General features: G+C 46.2%; 1 protein-coding gene across 3 annotated transcripts in view; it reads right to left on the reverse strand.

Annotated features, from left to right (window-relative positions):
* Positions 1–20,349, reverse strand: part of LOC139548168 (seizure protein 6 homolog) — a 146,258-nt gene that overhangs the window by 67,057 nt on the left and 58,852 nt on the right. For all 3 annotated transcript variants that reach the window (XM_071357626.1, XM_071357625.1, XM_071357624.1), the window contains exon 2: positions 1,482–2,258. In XM_071357626.1, coding sequence (XP_071213727.1) covers positions 1,482–2,258 — 777 coding nt within the window. The remainder of the gene's footprint in view (positions 1–1,481; positions 2,259–20,349) is intronic.

The raw sequence follows: 20,349 nt of genomic DNA on the forward strand, positions 1-20,349 counted from the left end.
ATGTGCCTAAGTAAGTAAGACACCCCTTCACTCCAAAAGAACCCTCCCTGGTCCCATTAGCGCTCTCTCTCACTCACACCAGCACCCCCCACTTTAATAGTGTGGGGCCCTCTCTCTCTCCTCTTTGGTTGTGTGCTCGAGGGACAGATCAGGTGGGGGAATGACCACAGACTATTTTCTGGTTGCCTTGAGGTCTTTCTGTTCGACTGCCTTGTTTAATTTCTATCTTTGAGTTTCCTCCAGAGAGAGGGATGACACAGGACGTTACTGTGTGCTTGTGTGCTTGTGTGTGTGCTTCATATGTAGCCCTCATCCTCCACATACAACACCCGTTCTGCCAGTCACATTCTGTTAAAGGTCCCCAAAGCACACACATCCCCGGGTCGCTCGTTTTTTCAGTTATGGGACCCCTTATGAAGGGGCACAAATGATGCAGAGCCTGCGTCTGGAGCATTCCACTCTAAGATTCCAAACTGGACTCAGGGGTAGATATAACATAGTAAATGTAAATCTGTCTTCCTCCATTTAGTATGATATGTTATGTTCAGTATAGTATGTATTCATTTGTGGTTGTCCATCATCCATTTGTATGATATGTTAGGAATTGCAATTCGCACAATAATGTTATGAATTTGCAATACCAATTCCAATTTATTGTGGCTAACGTTACCTAGATGGCTAAAGCTAATGTTAGCTAGGAGGCTAACGTTTGCTAGGCCAGGGGTTAGGGTTAGGGGTTAGGGTTAAAGTTAGGGGAAGGGTTAGCTAACAAAGTAGCTAAAAAGTAGTAAGTAGTTGCAAAGTTGCTAATTAGTTAAAATGCTAAAGTTGTCAGTGATGAGATTCGAACACACAACCTTTGGGTTGCTAGACGTTCACGTTAAATGTCAACCCATCCGTCCCAACCAGTCACCCTCTTGTTTTTTTGCCTTAAGCAACCTTCTGTCTTATGTAACCATACCAAACCTAACATAATAATTTGAGTGCCTGTTTTTGCATTTACTATGTTATGTCTAGTCTATGAGACCAGGCTGAAAGTTCTCCTTCTTCACTCCCACCATAACACAAATGTGTCTCCGTATCTCATGTTTGCAATCTGGTTTCCACTCCATTTCAGGAGCACTTGATTGAGTGTGAGAGGAGGAGGAATACTGATGTTATAATTAATTTAAGCCCATTGGTTGTTTAGATATGTGAGCTGCAAACAAAGAGGATTGAGAGTGAGCACACTGGTGTCTCAGACAGACACAGGGCTGCTCTGTTGGAAATGGTGAAACACAGTCACTTTACAACCCACCAAGGCCCAGGATTATCTCTAGGACTGCATAATGAGAATCTGAGCTTGCTGTTCATTATACCTTCACAATGAAGACAGAATCACGGAAACTGCTGTTAGGTGTATTGCAGGATATTGTATCTGTATGTCTCTGGGTAAGTGTAGGTGATCATTACAAATGTGTAGCCTGGCTGTGTTACATTACCTGGGTGGTGCATGGTGGTGATGTTGGTGGTTGTGGTTATAGTGGTCGAAGTGGTCTCCTCATCCACAGCACCAGATACTGCCGATGTCCCAATCTCTATCCCATCACTGGCGTGGCTCATGTTGTGTTCTTCTGACTTCCCTGCATCTTGCTCCACTAAAGTGGTCAAGGCTGGGGGAGTCATGGTGGATGCAGTGGGGACCTCAGAGTACATGTCACCCATAGGAGCAGCCATGTTGGGGGTGTTTGAGCGGGGAGAGGGAGCGGAGGTGTGCATGACAGGAGTGGTCAGGGTATCCATGGCATCAGCTTCCTCTGTCCTTCCTCCCCTGCCATTGGTCAACGCCACTCTCTGATTCACAGAGACACGCCCCTCTGGAGCAACGCTGCCCTTTGTTGCCAACGGTGACATGGCTGTTGCCACAGCGGTAGTGGTTGAGGCAACATCGGAGAAAACTAGCGCGTCCTTGTGTGGCACCGTGTGAGTGGAGGAGGGGTCCCTGGCATAGTGGGGACCTGAGGGTGGCATAGCGGGGTGGGTCTCCACACCCCCACTGTCCTCAAAGAAATGCCTTTGTCCTTGGAGGGACTCCTGTAAGAGGAAGCCCTTGTAGAGAGGGTGGTGGTTGTGGGCGTTCAGGGTCGGGGCGGTTGTCACCAGGGACCTGACCTCTCTGACCTCTCTGTCAGTGTCCCGTGTGGTGGGGTACAGGCTGGGGCCACCACTCTCAGAATGTCCCCTCTGTGTGACGGACGTCCCATCCTCAGAATAGGAGCCTGGAACAACACACACAGAGCACATAAATACCAGGTACATTTTGTGTCACACAGGAAAGATAATATCCCCAAACTGTTTAAAGCAGATAAGCGTCGCGCTGTAACATGCTGTAGGTTTTGATAAGAGTCCCTTCTGAAAACACAGGGCAGTGAAGCCCAAAGAGATTCTCTGTGATTACTTATTTCAATGGTTTCTACTCCTCCTCATCAATTAGTAAATATGAATTCTTTAGCTGCTTTAATGAGCCTATATGATGGACTATGTCAAATGTGGGAAATTAAATGGATCTCCCCCCTTATGCACCTTCAGATGTAATCTAGAGCACTCCAGGAGCCTGTCATCCTACTGCAGCCTACCAAGAGCCTTTCATCCTACTGCAGCCTACCAAGAGCCTTTCATCCTACTGCAGCTTACCAGGGGCCTGTCATCCTACCACAGCCTACCAGGAGCCTGTCATCCTACAGCAGCCTACCAGGAGCCTGGAATGGTTCCTCTCTTCACAATGTTAGTATATATACTGTATATACTACCGTTCAAAAGTTTAGGGTCTTTTAGAAATATCCATGTTTTTGAAAGAAAAGCAAATTTTTTGTCCATTAAAAAAAACATCAAATTGATCCGAAATACAGTGTAGACATTGTTACTGTTGTAAATGACTATTGTAGCTGGAAACAGCTGATTTTTAAAGGAATATCTACATAGGCGTACAAATCAAATCAAAGTTTATTTGTCACGTGCGCCGAATACAACAGGTGTAGACCTTACAGTGAAATGCTTACTTACAGGCTCTAACCAACAGTGCAAAAAAGGTATTAGGTGAACAATAGGTAAGTAAAGAAATAAAAACAACAGTAAAAAGACAGTGAAAAATAACAGTAGCGAGGCTATATACAGTAGCGAGGCTATAACAGTAGGCATGCTACATACAGGCACCAGTTAGTCAGGCTGATTGAGGTAGTATGTACATGAATGTACAGTTAAAGTGACTATGGATATATGATAAACAGAGAGTAGCAGTAGAGTAAAAGAGGGGTTGGCGGGTGGTGGGTGGCGGGACACAATGTAGATAGCCCGGTTAGCCAATGTGCGGGGGCACTGGTTTGTCGGGCCAAATCAAATCAAATCAAATTGTATTTGTCACATACACATGGTTAGCAGATGTTAATGCGAGTGTAGCGAAATGCTTGTGCTTCTAGTTCCGACAATGCAGTAATAACCAACGAGTAATCTAACCTAACAATTCCACAACTACTACCTTATACAAACAAGTGTAAAAGGATAAAGAATATGTACATGAAGATATATGAATGAGTGATGGTACAGAACGGCATAGGCAAGATGCAGTAGATGGTATAAAGTACAGTATATACATATGAGATGAGTAATGTAAGGTATATAAACATAAAGTGGCATAGTTTAAAGTGGCTAGTGATACATGTATTACATAAAGATGGCAAGATGCAGTAGATGATATAGAGTACAGTATATACATATACATATGAGATGAGTAATGTAGGGTATGTAAACATTATATTAAGTGGCATTATTTAAAGTGGCTAGTGATACATTTTTACATACATTTCCATCAATTCCCATTATTAAAGTGGCTGGAGTTGAGTCAGTATGTTGGCAGCGGCCACTAAATGTTAGTGGTGGCTGTTTAACAGTCTCATGGCCTTGAGAAGCTGTTTTTCAGTCTCTCGGTCCCTGCTTTGATGCACCTGTACTGACCTCGCCTTCTGGATGATAGCGGGGTGAACAGGCAGTGGCTCGGGTGGTTGTTGTCCTTGATGATCTTTATGGCCTTCCTGTGACATCGGGTGGTGTAGGTGTCCTGGAGGGCAGGTAGTTTGCCCCCGGTGATGCGTTGTGCAGACCTCACTACCCTCTGGAGAGCCTTATGGTTGTGGGCGGAGCAGTTGCCGTACCAGGCGGTGATACAGCCCGACAGGATGCTCTCGATTGTGCATCTGTAGAAGTTTGTGAGTGCTTTTGGTGACAAGCTGAATTTCTTCAGCCTCCTGAGGTTGAAGAGGCGCTGCTGCGCCTTCTTCACAACGTTGTCTGTGGGTGGACCAATTCAGTTTGTCCGTGATGTGTACACCGAGGAACTTAAAACTTACTACCCTCTCCACTACTACCCCATGTGGATAGGGGGGTGCTCCCTCTACTGTTTCCTGAAGTCCACAATCATCTCCTTTGTTTTGTTGACGTTGAGTGTGAGGTTATTTTCCTGACACCACACTCCGAGGGCCCTCACCTCCTCCCTGTAGGCCGTCTCGTCGTTGTTGGTAATCAAGCCTACCACTGTAGTGTCGTCCGCAAACTTGATGATTGAGTTGGAGGCGTGCATGGCCACGCAGTCCTGGGTGAACAGGGAGTACAGGAGAGGGCTCAGAAGGCACCCTTGTGGGGCCCCAGTGTTGAGGATCAGCGGGGTGGAGATGTTGTTACCTACCCTCACCACCTGGGGGCGGCCCGTCAGGAAGTCCAGTACCCAGTTGCACAGGGCGGGGTCGAGACCCAGGGTCTCGAGCTTGATGACGAGTTTGGAGGGTACTATGGTGTTAAATGCTGAGCTGCAGTCGATGAACAGCATTCTCACATAGGTATTCCTGACATTGACGTTGACATTGAAACTGGTGTTATGCAGGTACTATTAGAAACTACATTACACGCACACATGGGTGCACGCACGCACGCACACACACACACACACACACACACACACACACACACACACACACACACACACACACACACACACACACACACACACACACACACACACACACACACACACACACACACACACACACACACACACACTGCAAGTTGGCTAAATCATCTCTACACTGTACCATGAATAATTGAGCACCATGGTGTCCTTTTCATCTGAGTAGCCTGGGTCTCGCTTGGGTCCTGGCCTGGGTGAGGATCTTAAAGCTCTCACTCTTGAATCAACACTAGTACACAGTGTGCCATAAATCAACTGGTTGGAACCAGTCTAGGGAACAGAACCGAAAACCAGAAAATAACTACATTTTTCCAGCAACAGAATCAGAACCTGGAACGAAAGTGATATTTACTGTTCTGGAACAGAACTGTTATTTTAAAAGCATGAGAACCAGTTAATAACGTTCTTTTACGTTCTGATTATTTTTTTTCCAGTCCCACAAAAAAACACGAGAAAGCACCTATGCAAAGCCCTCCCTCTGTCGATCAGAAACTTCTTCCAGTGTTTTCCTTCCAGCTGAAAATCTTTGCTAGTGTGTGTGTGTAGCCTACCCTCCGAAGCATAGCTGTAGCCTGACGTTACAAGCGTGATTCAGAAGATAGGGAGAGAATGGATTCACTTTTTCAATGCTAGTTAAGGATACTATAGTTATCACATTTCACATTGGATTTATTAACTACAAAAAGGTAAGATGGATTTTAATTCTGGTGCCACTGCACACACACGCTTGTTAGCTAGCTAGATTCTCTGGTCCAACATTAAGCCAACTCTGCAGTTCAAAGACATTCAAAGTTCCTCCATAGAATCCATTCCTCCGTAGGTATAATTCTTTGAGCCTAATTCAGATAATGCATGTCATCACAAGATGCCCACCGCTTAAAGCTAACCCTCTCTCACTCTCTCCCAACCCGCAAAGTTCCAGTCGCACCGTACACTTATCTTTCCATCATGTCTGTAAACGACTCACTAAGCTGTAGCTTGCCCGCTCCATAGCAAGCTTCTCTAGACGCACTGCGTGATTTGTGAAGTAATTTAATGTTGAGCTAATTGTTAAAAAAAACATGATTTCAGAGGTTTAGAAAGGAACAGAAAGGAACGATATAAACCGGTACTTTTTAAAAATTCTAACCTGTTCAGACTTTTATTTTGCTGGTCAGAACAGTGGAATGGAAGGAAAAGAATAATGCCTCTGTTCAGAAGAAACTATTGGAACATAATTTTGGTAGCAACCCCTGGTTCAGACAGTGGTTTCTCTCTCGCACCCTCTCCTGAGCAGCGCAGTTCTCCTCAACATCTACCCCGTCCCCCACAGTCACACATACACTTATTGTGAGGAGCATCTTGACCAATGACATTCCTATTATGGAGGACATATTAAAAGTGGACTAGAGGTATAAAACTAGTAAGGATGAAGAGGGAAAGGGAAAACTCTGTCTCAAATGTAATGTCTTTGATTTGTTGTCCTACTGCTAGATTGTTTCGCCCACTTAAGTATAACACAGGGCCTGATAATGAATCTATTGAGATGGCAACACTCTGGCCATATGCTGCTAGCAGACTATTTACGTGGGCAGTGAAATCAAGAGAGACACTGTGCTTTAGCCCAGTTATCCATTACATTACACAGACCAAGCTTCCCACACAGCGCAGAGCTACATGCAATATAGGGCACTTGACTCACACAAGCACAACAGGGGTGTACTGCAGTTTAGCAACGTGATAATTCAAATAAATGTTTATATTTCAAAATAGCAGAAATTCTCTCCAACCTTATTCTGTAAAAATATGATAAGCAGTTTTTCTTTGAAGCACATAGAATATATTTGACATCTTACACAATTTATCACATACAACAAAAGGTAATTTACAGCAGCTGCACGAGACACTGCTTCAACATGCAAACAGGAAGTGAGAAGAGAATGATGGGACGCTTCCAAGCCTTGAGCAAATCAATCAAGTGGTGTGTGAAAAAAATATCAACCAGATGTCAAAATAGTGTGTTCTGCATGGCAACATGCACAATAAGACCGTTTGATTTGATTTCTCTCAATCTCTGGAGTTCCTTTGTCCTGTCTGAACAGACTCTGCTTACCTCCCTCAGAATATGAGGAGTAGGTAGATAATACCGTATGAACAATCAATTACACAGTTCTCTGCCAGGACAGTAGCATCAGACTTTAAGTCATAACATTAAGTCATAATATTGACTTTAAAAAAGTCAGACAATATAGGGCTGGGGGATAGCTCATATTGATTGGTTAAGGTAGAACCCTTCCTAATAGGGGAGAATAGAGGCTGAGGCCAGAAACACATTCACAAAGAGCCCATTTCCCCTCTTGTCCTGTAAAACCATGTCCTTTACACACCCAATCACATCCAGCTAGGCACCATTGGAAAAGGTAATTCTCTCATCTCCCTAATGACTAGGGACAAAGCCCAAGCCAGTTAGATCAATGCAAGGACACCTGCAATCAGTGGAGCTGTACTGATCTGTGGATCTGAGAGGAGAGCACTGATGAACTCTGCTGAGGTGAACTATACCCAGGAGGGGGAGGAGAGGGAGCAGAGAGCAGCACAGGACCAATACCAGATATCTATCTCCCTTGCAACAAAGTGCAACACAGTCTTGGACAAGGACATACTCTTTTCTTACGAGTCCTTGTTGCAGTCTTGTTTCAATGTTTCTATCTCAAATCATCAAATCAGTTTTATGGTCGCATACACAGTTCTGCAGATGTTATTGCAGGTGCATGCTTTTGTTTCCAGCTCTAACAATGCAGCAATATTCTTTGCTTCCTTCTGATGTTTTGAGTAGGGAGCCAGTGAAGGATGGTGGTGAGAGGAGGACACAGGGAAACAAGGTAAGACTATTGATTGAGATTCAACCCGTGTATATTTCAAGATTGGATAGATGTAAACTATATTGAAACATCTCTATCAGGAAGAATGTGCCACAAAACAGAATCCTATTGACTGAGAAGACCGACACAGTAATGTGATGTAAATCAGGGAAGGCATCAAATTGAGCACTTGTGGGAGCCAGGTCTCTATGTTATAAAGTGGACACATTGGTCAAATGCTTCCTCTTCAACAAGTGGTTTTCTCTAGAGTTTCTGCCACCCTATCCCTTTTCCTTAAAATGTGTAAGACTGATTTGCTCAGCTTGGTTTGAAGTTGGAAAGTTGAGCAATTGCTTTTCTTTCCAGGCATGCAGACAGAGCAGAGATACCACCGGTGCATGACAAGACAGATTACTGTTCTGGATGACCAGACCACCACATCACAACTGGAGAGGCTTGGAACAAATAGGCTATCTGAAACATCTGCCATCGCTATGGCAGTAAAGTAATAATGCAGTGTAAAATCTTCTCAGATTCAGATTACCAGTATACTGTACACTAAGAAAATACTGTAGAGAGAGACAAATATGTTATGTCCAAAAACCTAAAGCAACCTGTTCTAGAAATGTCAAACACATTTCCACTCCTCAAAAAATCAGGTGCTTTAATATCATGCTAACACCCTCCTGCAATACTTAAGATAACTGTTTTTCTGCTATCAGCTGCTTCTCTAATTGAAATCCTGCAGTTTTATGCCAATTCCTTCTAAATCCTCTTCCAGGAAATGTTATTTTTTTTCTACTTGATAGGCCTGTCTAGTGTACATCTTTGTTTGGTTTGCTGCAAACATTCACCCCTGAGCTGCAGATTAGCAATGTTGGTTCTTTGTGAAGCTGCACAAAACCAGGGCAATTAAAGGCTCTTCTCTCCCTTAACAAGCTCTAATCCAGACCCGCTTTCATTTAATTTCCTTTCTCTCGCTGGCTGGCTGTGCCAAAGCACTGAGAGACAGACAGAATGGGCCTGCTAGGCTAGCTCTCACAGTGTAGCAATCATCTGGGAGGATTCAGAGACTAAACTCTGCTCTGTCACTTCTACAGCCAGGCAGACGAACATGCACAGTCAACTGTCTGCCTGCCACTGGAGCTCAAAACTTCCCTCAGGAGTTAGGGCGATTGGTGATTCATCAGTCTATCCCAGTGTTTCCCAACCCTGGTCCTCGAGTACACCCCCCACAGTACACATTTTTATTATAACCCTGGACAAGCACACCTGATTCAACTTGCATATTAATCATCAAGCCCTCGATGAGTTGAATGAGGTTTGTTTGTCCCCGGTACTGCTGCTCATTCCGTTCACCAGCTCCGGAGATCTACGTCACCGGCCTTCTAGGCGTCACTGAACTGGATCATTACCACCAACCCCAGACTGTCTTGTCTCATTACGCACACCTGGTTCCCATTCCCCCTGATTAGTATGTGTATATACTATGTGTCCTCTGTTCCCCATTGTCCTTGTTGATTATTGTTACATGTACGTTGGTCTTGTGAGTACCTGGGCTCTGTTGTATCGGTTACCGTGTTAGTGTGCACTTGTTATTACTGGTCTCGTCCCGTGTGTTTATTAGAGATTTACACCTCGCACTTTCTTTGGGTTACAGGTGTGTGTGTGTGTGTGTGTGTGTGTGTGTGTGTGTGTGTGTGTGTGTGTGTGTGTGTGTGTGTGTGTGTGTGTGTGTGTGTGTGTGTGTGTGTGTGTGTGTGTGTGGACGTACTCTTTTGGGTACAGAAATAAAAAAAAACATATTTCATATTCCTGCACCTGTCTCTTATCATTAAACATGACACACCTACTGATTCAAGGGTTGTTCTATATTTTTACTATTTTCTACATTGTAGAATAATAGTGAAGACATCACAACTATGAAATAACACATGGAATCATGTAGTAACTAAAAAAGTGTTCAACAAATAAAAATGTATTTTATGAGATTCTTCAAAGTAGCCACCCTTGACATCTTGGCATTTTCTCAACCAGTTTCACCTGGAATGCTTTTCCAAAAGTCTTGAAGGAGTTCCCACATATGCTGAGCCTGTCACGTTCTGACCATAGTTCTTTTGTATTTTCTTTGTTTTAGTGTTGGTCAGGACGTGAGCTGAGTGGGCATTCTATGTTGTGTGTCTAGTTTTCCCGTTTCTATGTTTGGCCTGATATGGTTCTCAATCAGAGGCAGGTGTTAGTCATTGTCTCTGATTGGGAACCATATTTAGGTAGCCTGTTTTGGGTTTTGTGGGTGGTTGTCTTCATGTCTTCGTGTGTCTGCACCAGACAGAACTGTTTCGGTTTTTCACATTTTTGTTGTTTTGTATTTTGTAGTGTTCACGTTTATTGGCTTTAATTAAACATGATGAACACTAACCACGCTGCGCTTTGGTCCGATCCTTCGTCCACAGAAGAAAGCCGTTACAGAGCCCTTGTTGGCTGCTTTTCCTTCACTCTGCGGTCCAACCCATCTCAATTGGGTTGAGGTCAGATGATTATTGAGAGCAGGTCATCTGATGCAGCACTCATCACTCTCCTTCTTGGTCAAATAGCCCTTACACAGCCTGGAGGTGTGTTGGGTCATTGTCCTGTTGAAAAACAAATGATAGTCCCACTAAGCGCAAACCAGATGGTATGGCATATTGCTGCCGAATGCTGTCGTAGCCATGCAGGTTAAGCGTGCATCGAATTCTAAATAAATCAGTGTTACCAGCAAAGCACCCCCACACCATCACACCTCCATGCTTCACGGTGGGAACCACACATGCGGAGATCATCCATTCACCTACTCTGCGTCTCACAAAGACACGGTGGTTGGAACCAAAAATCGCAGATTTGGGCTCATTGCTCGTGTTTCTTGGCCCAAGCAAGTCTCTTCTTATTAGTGTCCTTTAGTGGTTTCTTTGCAGCAATTTGACCACGAAGGCCTGATTCACGCAATCTGCTCTGAACAGTTGATGTTGATGTTGAGATGTGTCTGCTACTTGAACTCTGTGAAGCATTTATTTGGGCTTCAATTTCTGAGGCTGGTAACTCTAATGAACTTATCCTCTGCAGCAGAGGTAACTCTGGGTCTTCTTTTCCTATGGAGGTCCTCATGAGAGCCAGTTTCATCATAGTGCTTGATGGTTTTTGTGACTGCACTTAAAATGTTCCTGATTGACTGACCTTCATATCATAAGGTAATGATGGACTGTTGTTTCTCTTTGCTTATTTGAGCTGTTCTTGCCATAATATGGACTTGGTCTTTTACCAAATAGGGCTATCTTCTGTATACCACCCCTACCTTGTCACAACCCAACTGATTGGCTCAAACGCATTAAGAAGGAAAGAAATGCCACAAATTAACTTTAAACAAGGCACAACTGTTCATTGAAATACATTCCAGGTGACTACCTCCTGAAGCTGGTGGAGAGAATGCCAAGAGTGTGCAAAGCTGTCATCAAGGCAAAGGGTGGCTACTTTGAAGAATCTCATATTTTCATTTGTTTAACACTTTTTTAGTTACCACATGATTCCATATGTGTTATTTCATAGTTTAGATGTCATCACTGTTATTCTACAATGTAGAAAATAGTCAAAAGGAAGAAAATCCCTTGAATGAGTAGATGTGTCCAAACTTTTGACTGGTTCTGTATATACACTACCGTTCAAAGGTTTGGGGTCACTTAGAAATGTCCTTGTTTTTGAAAGAAAAGCTTATTTTTGTGTCCATTAAAATAACATCAAATTGATCAGAAATAGTGTAGACAATGTTAATGTTGTAAATGACTATTGCAGCTTCATGAAATAATACCCGCAAAACACCAGTCTCAACGTCAAAAGTGAAGAGGCGACTTCAGGATGCTGGCCTTCTAGGCGGAGTTCCTCTGTCCAGTGTCTGTGTTCTTTTGCCCATCTTAATCTTTACTTTTTATTGGCCAGTCTGAGATATGGCTTTTTCTTTGCAACTCTGCCTAGAAGGCCAGCATCCTGGAGTCGCCTCTTCACTGTTGACGCTGAGACTGGTGTTTTGCGAGTATTATTTCATGAAGCTGCCAGTCTGTTTCTCAAACTAGACACTCTAATGTCCTTGTTCTCTTGCTCAGTTGTGCACTGGGGCCTCCCAGTCCTCTTTCTATTCTGGTTAGATCCAATTTGCGCTGTTCTGTGAAGGGAGTAGTACACAGCGTTGTACGAGATCTTCAGTTTCTTGGCAATTTCTCACATGGAATAGCCTTCATTTCTCAGAACAAGAATTACCTGATGAGTTTCAGAAGAAAGTTCTTTGTTTCTGGCCATTTTGAGCCTGTAATCGAACCTACAAATGCTGATGCTCAAGATACTCAACTAGTCTAAAGAAGGCCAGTTGTATTGCTTCTTTAATCAGCAGTTTTCAGTTTTCAGCTGTGCTAACATAATTGAAAAAGGTTTTCTAATGATCATTTAGCCTTTTAAAATGATAAACTTGGATTAGCTAACACAACGTGCCATTGGAACACAGGAGTGATGGTTACTGATAATGGGCCTCTGTACGCCTATGTAGATTCCATTAAAAAACTGCTGTTTCCAGCTACAATAGTCATTTACAACATTAACAATGTCTACACTGTATTTCTGATCAATTTGATGTATTTTAAAATGTACAAAAACAAGGACATTTCTAAGTGACCCCAAACTTTTGAATGGTAGTGTATATACTGTACATATATAATATATATTATGTGTATGTGTGTATATATATATAATTGAAACAATTATAGCCACCTGATCAATTAGCGTCTGATTCAAAGCCAATGCTGATTAGCTGGTGTTGAAAACCATAGAAGTGGTCCAAACCATTATGTGGTCAATTAGGAAATTAGCTCAGATGGGATTTTGTGGCTCATAAAAACCACTTAGTCAGTCACTGCAGTTAACTTGATGCCAATGGCCTGACAGGCTGGTTCAGGAAACAGGGCCGTGGAATAGAGTGATTCATCCATCCAGGCCTGGGATCAGAGTGGAGTTATGGCAAGGCAATGTCAGCAGTGTGTCAGGACCCGGTGCGAGAAACAGTCACTAATAATCGTCAGAACCCAGAAGATGAGGCAGACACAGCAGTACTAGAGATGGTGGTTTAATTAAAGAACAAAATCTTCAGGCAAAGAAACTAAATCCACAATGTCCAAAAATAAAGCCAAGAGGCACAAAATGGAAATCCTCCAAAATACAAAAGAAACTCTACAAAGTGGTAAAAAACAGCAGGGAAAAAACAAACCTCAAAAGACTACTCAAAATATACACAAGAACTAAACCAGAGAACCTCTGGAAAATCCAATAAAAGAACTATCTGTAAAGAACAAGGCTTGGGCTGAGGCTGGGTGCTAACTTACAAACACTGAGCAAGGAACTGAGGAACACACAGGGTTTAAATACTAACAAGGGAATGACCTACAGGTGCAAACAATAATTAGAGCAAGAAAAACAAAAGGTACAAAAAAGGTGCAATGGGGACATCTAGTGACCAAAACCCGAACAGTCTTGGCCAAAACCTGACAGAATCCCCCTCCTAGGAACGGCTCCTGACGTTCCTACCAGCCTTCTCAGGGTGGAGGGTCCTGAACTGACGAATGAGGTCAGGGTCCAGTATGTCCTTGGCAGGAACCCAGGAGCGCTCCTCGGGACCGTAGCCTTCCCAGTCCACCAGATACTGCCAGGACCGCTGCACCCGACGGGAATCCAGTATCCGGTGGACGGTATAAGCCGACTGGCCACCGATGACACGGGGCGGAGGGGGAGGTCTGCCTGCCGGGATAAGGGGAGAAAAAACAACAGGTTTTAATAAAGAAATGTGAAATGTTGGATTGATCTTAAGGGATCTGGGTAAGTGCAGGCGAAAAGTAACGGGATTGACTCTCCTGGCAATCTTAAAGGGACCGATGAACCTCTGGGACAGCTTGCGAGACTCCACCCGTAGTGGTAAGTTCTTAGTTGAGAGCCATACTCTCTGGCCGGGGTACAGGGTAGGACCGGGACGGCGACGTCTGTTGGCTTGTCGTTGGTACTGCTGAGAGGAACGCAGAAGATTAAGACGTGCCTTCTTCCACGTAAGCCGACAGCGTCTGATGAACCTCGAGGCTGAAGGCACTCTGCCTTCCAAAACCTTGAGGCGAACTGGGGACCTCTGTCGGAAACCATATCTTGCGGAATCCCAAAGACTCGGAACACATGGTTAATCACCAACTCAGCTGTTTCCTTGGCAGAAGGTAATTTGGTCAAGGGAACAAACCTGGCCGCCTTAGAAAACCTGTCGATGATGACTAGGATCGTAGTATTACCATGGGACGGAGGAAGGCCAGTAATAAAGTCCAACGAGATATGGGACCAGGGTCGGTGGGGAATAGATAAAGGGTGAAGGAGTCCTTGAGGGCGGAGGTGAGAAGATTTGCCCTGGCAGCACACGGAACAGGCCTTGACGAAAGTGGCAACGTCTTCTTTTATGGTGGGCCACCAGAACTTACGCTGGATGAACTCCAAGGTGCGACCTACGCCCGGGTGACAGGTGAGGCGAGAGGAGTGCCCCCACAGAAGGACTTGGGACCTTGCTGCCTTGGGAACAAACAACCGATTAGCAGGACCTCCTCCAGGGCCCGGTTCGATGGCTTGAGCTTGTTTCACGGTATCCTCCACTTGCCACGAGATCGGAGCCACGATCTTAGCGGCCGGAAGGACAGTCATGTCAGTATCTTCTCGAATGGCAGGAGAGTAGATTCGTGACAAGGTGTCCGGTTTGAGATTCTTCGACCCGGGTCTATAGGTGAGGATAAACTGAAATCGGCTGAAGAAAAGAGACCATCGAGCTTGTCTGGAGTTCAACCGCTTCGCCTGCTGGATATACTCCAGATTTTTGTGGTCCGTAAGCACTTGAAACGGTTGAGAAGCCCCCTCGAGCCAGTGTCTCCATTCCTTCAATGCCATCTTAACCGCTAGGAGTTCACGATCCCCCACATCGTAATTCCTCTCGGCCGGGGTAAGCCGGTGAGAGAAGAAGGCGCAAGGATGAAGCTTCTTGTCTTCACCCCTCTGAGACAGGACAGCTCCAACCCCAACCTCTGATGCGTCTACCTCCACCACAAAAGGTTCATCCGCCGTTGGTAGTGTCAGGATGGGAGCAGAGAGGATGCGCTGCTTGAGTCCTTGGAAGGCCGTCTCAGCTTCTCTTCCCCACAGAAACCTTGTGTTGCCACCCTTGGTTACAGCTGAGAGAGGGGCTGCCACCGAGCTGAAGTTCTTGATGAACTTGCGGTAAAAGTTGTTGGTGAAGCCCAGGAAACGCTGAACTTCCTTAACGGACTTGGGGGTGGGCCAATCCGCTACCGCCCCTACCTTCTTGGGGTCCATCTGGACTCGACCGGGTTCCACTATAAATCCCAGGAATTGTACTCGAGAGGAATGGAATTCACACTTTTCCGGCTTAACATACAAATGGCTGTCTAGGAGGCGTTTGAGCACTTGTCTGACATGCTTAGTGTGTTCTTGAAGGGAGCTCGAAAAGATGAGGATGTCATCCAAGTAAACAAACACGAAGATGTTAAGCATATCCCTAAGCACATCGTTTATGAGCGCTTGGAACACAGCCGGAGCATTGGTCAGGCCGAAGGGCATCACCGAGTATTCGTAGTGACCAGTAGGCGTGTTGAAAGCGGTCTTCCACTCGTCCCCGGGTTTGATCCGCACAAGATGGTATGCGTTCCGCAGGTCAAGCTTAGTGAAGACAACTGCTTCCTGGAGCAGCTCAAAGGCTGTGGCCATAAGGGGTAGCGGGTAGCGGTTACGGACGGTTATGGCATTGAGTCCCCGGTAGTCGATGCAAGGTCGTAATACACCGTCTTTCTTGGCCACAAAGAAAAACCCTGCTCCCGCCGGCGAGGTAGATGGACGCATGAGGCCTGCTGCCAGAGCGTCCTTGATGTAGGTATCCATAGCAGCTCGTTCGGGAGGAGAAAGGGAAAAGATCCGACCCCTGGGAGGGCAGGTCCCCGGAAACAGGTCGATGGTGCAATCGTAAGGTCTATGGGGTGGTAGTTTGGTGGCCCTCTGTTTGCTAAATACCAGTTTGAGGTCATGGTAACACTCGGGGAACTCGGGACAGGTCGATGGATTCTAGAGACTCGGAAGGGGAACTCGGGGAACTCGGGAAGATACAAGTGGCTTGGCACGTAGGACCCCACTGCTTGATAGTGCCCACAGACCAGTCGATGTGAGGGTTATGGCTGTGAAGCCAGGGATAACCAAGGACGAGAGGGAACTCGGAACAGGAGATCAGATGTGAAAGTTCATCACTTCCTGGTGTTGGGAAACTGAAAGTCGCAAGGGGGTAGTGGCACGAGTAACAAGTCCAGATCCCAAAGGGCTTCTATCCAACGTAGTAACCCTTATGGGGTCACTCAGAGGTTCAGAAGGAACGCCATTCTCTTTCACCCAGACCCCATCCATGAAGTTACCTGCGGCTCCAGAGTCTACCAAGGCTTGAAGAGAAAACTCGTGGTCGTCCCAGGAAAGGGTAACTGGAATGAGCAGGCGGGAGTTGGATGGATGGGAGGAGGTTATGTTTCCCGTTACAGTCCTCCCAGGCCTGCACGGGAGAGTGCGTTTCCCTGGAGCCCGGGACACGTGGACCGGAAATGGCCCGGTTTGCCGCAATATAGACAGCATCGCTCCCTCATCCGGCGGTCTCTCTCAGCCTGGGAGATGCGTCCAACCTGCATGGGTTCTGGTGGAGCCAGCGAGGATAAAGGTGGAGACTCGGAGCTGGAACCGATAGGAGCTAGGGTGAGCAGCGGTCTACGGTTGAGTTCTCTCTCTCTCAGACGCTGGTCTATGCGTGAAGCCAACTTGATAAGGGACTCGAGGTTGTCCGGTGGTTCCCGAGTGGCCAGTTCATCTTGGATGGTGTCAGAAAGACCCTTCAAAAAACACACTGTGAGCGCCTCGTCGTTCCAGCCACTTGCTGCTGCCACAGTGCGGAACTGGATGGCATAGTCCGTCACGCTGCGCCGACCTTGGCGGAGAGTCAGGAGCTGTTTGGCTGAGTCAGGGCCGTTGGTAGGACCTTGAAACACTCGCTTGAATTCTTCAGCAAAGGTAGAGTAGCTGGCACAGCAGGGACTTTGGGCATCCCACACAGCAGTAGCCCAGGCTAGGGCTTTTTCCGACAGCAGGGTGATGATATATGCTATCTTGGACCGGTCGGTGGGAAACGACGATGGTTGCAGCTCAAAGGAGAGAGAACATTGGGTGAAAAACCCCTTACAAACACTCGGATCCCCTGAGAACCGTTGGGGAGGCGGCCAGACGAGGTTCAGCCAGGGGGTTAACTGCCAGGGGCACTTGAATCTGATGAACTGGAGCAGAAGCGGTTGCCGGGGAAAGTCGATCCGAAATCTGCTTTATGGAAGTCAGCATCTCTGACAGAAGTTGAGAATGTCTAGCCATTAAGGCCTCTTGCTGAACCAGAGCAGCTTCGTGGCGTTGGACAGTCCCCTCGTGGTGGGACAGCATGGAAAAAGATCCTGGGTACTGGCTGCCTCTGGGTTCATTATAATGGCTCAGTGTTTCTGTCAGGACCCGGTGCGAGAAACAGTCACTAATAATCGTCAGAACCCAGAAGATGAGGCAGACACAGCAGTACTAGAGATGGTGGTTTAATTAAAGAACAAAATCTTCAGGCAAAGAAACTAAATCCACAATGTCCAAAAATAAAGCCAAGAGGCACAAAATGGAAATCCTCCAAAATACAAAAGAAACTCCACAAAGTGGGAAAAAACAGCAGGGAAAAAACAAACCTCAAAAGACTACTCAAAATATACACAAGAACTAAACCAGAGAACCTCTGGAAAATCCAATAAAAGAACTATCTGTAAAGAACAAGGCTTGGGCTGAGGCTGGGTGCTAACTTACAAACACTGAGCAAGGAACTGAGGAACACACAGGGTTTAAATACTAACAAGGGAATGACCTACAGGTGCAAACAATAATTAGAGCAAGAAAAACAAAAGGTACAAAAAAGGTGCAATGGGGACATCTAGTGACCAAAACCCGAACAGTCTTGGCCAAAACCTGACACAGTGTCTCAGTGCAGATACAAACACACTCTCACACACACACAGGCATGCACACACACATACATGCACACACACATACATGCACACACACACAGGCATGCATGCACACATACACACAGGGTGCTTTACTCTCAAAACCCAGATGAGGGACCACAGGTACAAATTAGCTTGATAGCCAAATCTGCTGATTAACCTGTTTGTGTGGAGCTGGACTGGTTGAAGGATGAGTGGAGCTGAAAGAAAGCCAAGCAGCCAACAGATGGAGAGTGTCAGTGTACGAACAGAATGATTTAGTGTAACAACACCATAATGCAGCTGTCTGTCAATACAGCTCCACGTATCCCCCACATCACACTACATAGGCCCCTCTCGCTAAACACACAACACAGACAACTACAGAACTGGTAATAAAGACAGATGTGCCAAAGGTTTCTTTGGGAATGGGTTTGCTTGTCTGCCTGATAAATACTTGTTAAGTCTTAAAAAAATAGGGTGTGTGCTATCTGGGACACTTGGGACGTCCCTACCCCAAACCCTAACCTTAACCCCTACCCTACCCTTACCCTTACCCTAACCTGAACCATAACCCGTACCTTAACCCTTGTAAATGTCAACTTCAATGGGGGGTAGGGACGTCCCAAGGATCCCGGATAGCAATGACTATAAAGCCAGTATCTGGCATTTGAGAAGGAAAATATACTGATGATTATTGTAGCTGTTGATAATCTGAATGGTACTGTCGCCACTAGGAATAGCTGCCGCGTCTGGCTTCATCACTTTCATGTCTGTTTTAAACATTGGCTTGAGACATTGGCTGCCTGGCACGTAATGGAAGAACTAACGTGCTGTGAAATGTACCAACATCTCATCAGCACAGTCATGGTTGTTGTCTGGTTCTGTGAATACATATTGTGCAGCAGGGCTCTCCAACCCTGTTCCTGGAGAGCTACCGTCCTGTAGGATTTTTCTCCAACCCTGTTCCTGGAGAGCTACCGTCCTGTAGGTTTTTTTCTCCAACCCTGTTCCTGGAGAGCTACCGTCCTGTAGGATTTTTCTCCAACCCTGTTCCTGGAGAGCTACCGTCCTGTAGGATTTTTCTCCAACCCTGTTCCTGGAGAGCTACCGTCCTGTAGGTTTTTTCTCCAACCCTGTTCCTGGAGAGCTACCGTCCTGTAGGATTTTTCTCCAACCCTGTTCCTGGAGAGCTACCGTCCTGTAGGTTTTTTCTCCAACCCTGTTCCTGGAGAGCTACCGTCCTGTAGGTTTTCTCTCCAACCCTGTTCCTGGAGAGCTACCGTCCTGTAGGTTTTTTCTCCAACCCTGTTCCTGGAGAGCTACCGTCCTGTAGGTTTTCTCTCCAATCCTGTTCCTGGAGAGCTACCGTCCTGTAGGTTTTCTCTCCAATCCTGTTCCTGGAGAGCTACCGTCCTGTGGGTTTTCTCTCCAATCCTGTTCCTGGAGAGCTACCGTCCTGTATGTTTTCACTCTAACCCTATTCTAGTGCACCTGATTCTAATAATTAGCTGGTTGATAAGCTGAATCAGGTTTGTTACAACTGGGGTTGGAGTGAAAAGCTACTGGAGGGTAGCTCTACAAGAACAGGGTTTGAGAGCCCTGCACTACAGGAACAGGGTTTGAGAGCCCTGCGCTACAGGAACAGGGTTGGCAAGCTCTGTGCTACAGGAACAGTGTTGGAGAGCCCTGTGCTACAGGAACAGGGTTGGAGAGCCCTGTGCTACTGGAACAGGGTTGGAGAGCCCTGTGCTACAGGAACAGGGTTGGAGAGCCCTGTGCTACAGGAACGGGGTTGGAGAGCCCTGTGGTACAGGAACAGTGTTGGAGAGCCCTGTGGTACTGGAACAGGGTTGGAGAGCCCTGTGGTACTGGAACAGGGTTGGGGAGCCCTATTGTACTGGAACAGGGTTGGAGAACCCTGTCCTACAGGAACAGGGTTGGAGTGCCCTGTGGTACTGGAACAGGGTTGGAGAGCCCTGTGGTACTGGAACAGGGTTGGAGAGCCCTGTGGTACTGGAACAGGGTTGGAGAGCCCTGTGGTACTGGAACAGGGTTGGAGAGCCCTGTGCTACAGGAACAGGGTTGGAGAGCCCTGTGGTACTGGAACAGGGTTGGAGAGCCCTGTGGTACTGGAACAGGGTTGGAGAGCCCTGTGATACAGGAACAGGGTTGGAGAGCCCTGTCCTACAGGAACAGGGTTGGAGAGCCCTGTGGTACTGGAACAGGGTTGGAGAGCCCTGTGGTACTGTAACAGGGTTGGAGAGCCCTGTGGTACTGGAACAGAGTTGGAGAGCCCTGTGCTACAGGAACAGGGTTGGAGAGCCCTGTGGTACTGGAACAGAGTTGGAGAGCCCTGTGCTACAGGAACAGG

The sequence above is a fragment of the Salvelinus alpinus genome, chromosome 21 (genome assembly GCF_045679555.1).
Source record: "Salvelinus alpinus chromosome 21, SLU_Salpinus.1, whole genome shotgun sequence".
NCBI classification, from domain to species: Eukaryota; Metazoa; Chordata; class Actinopteri; order Salmoniformes; family Salmonidae; genus Salvelinus; species Salvelinus alpinus.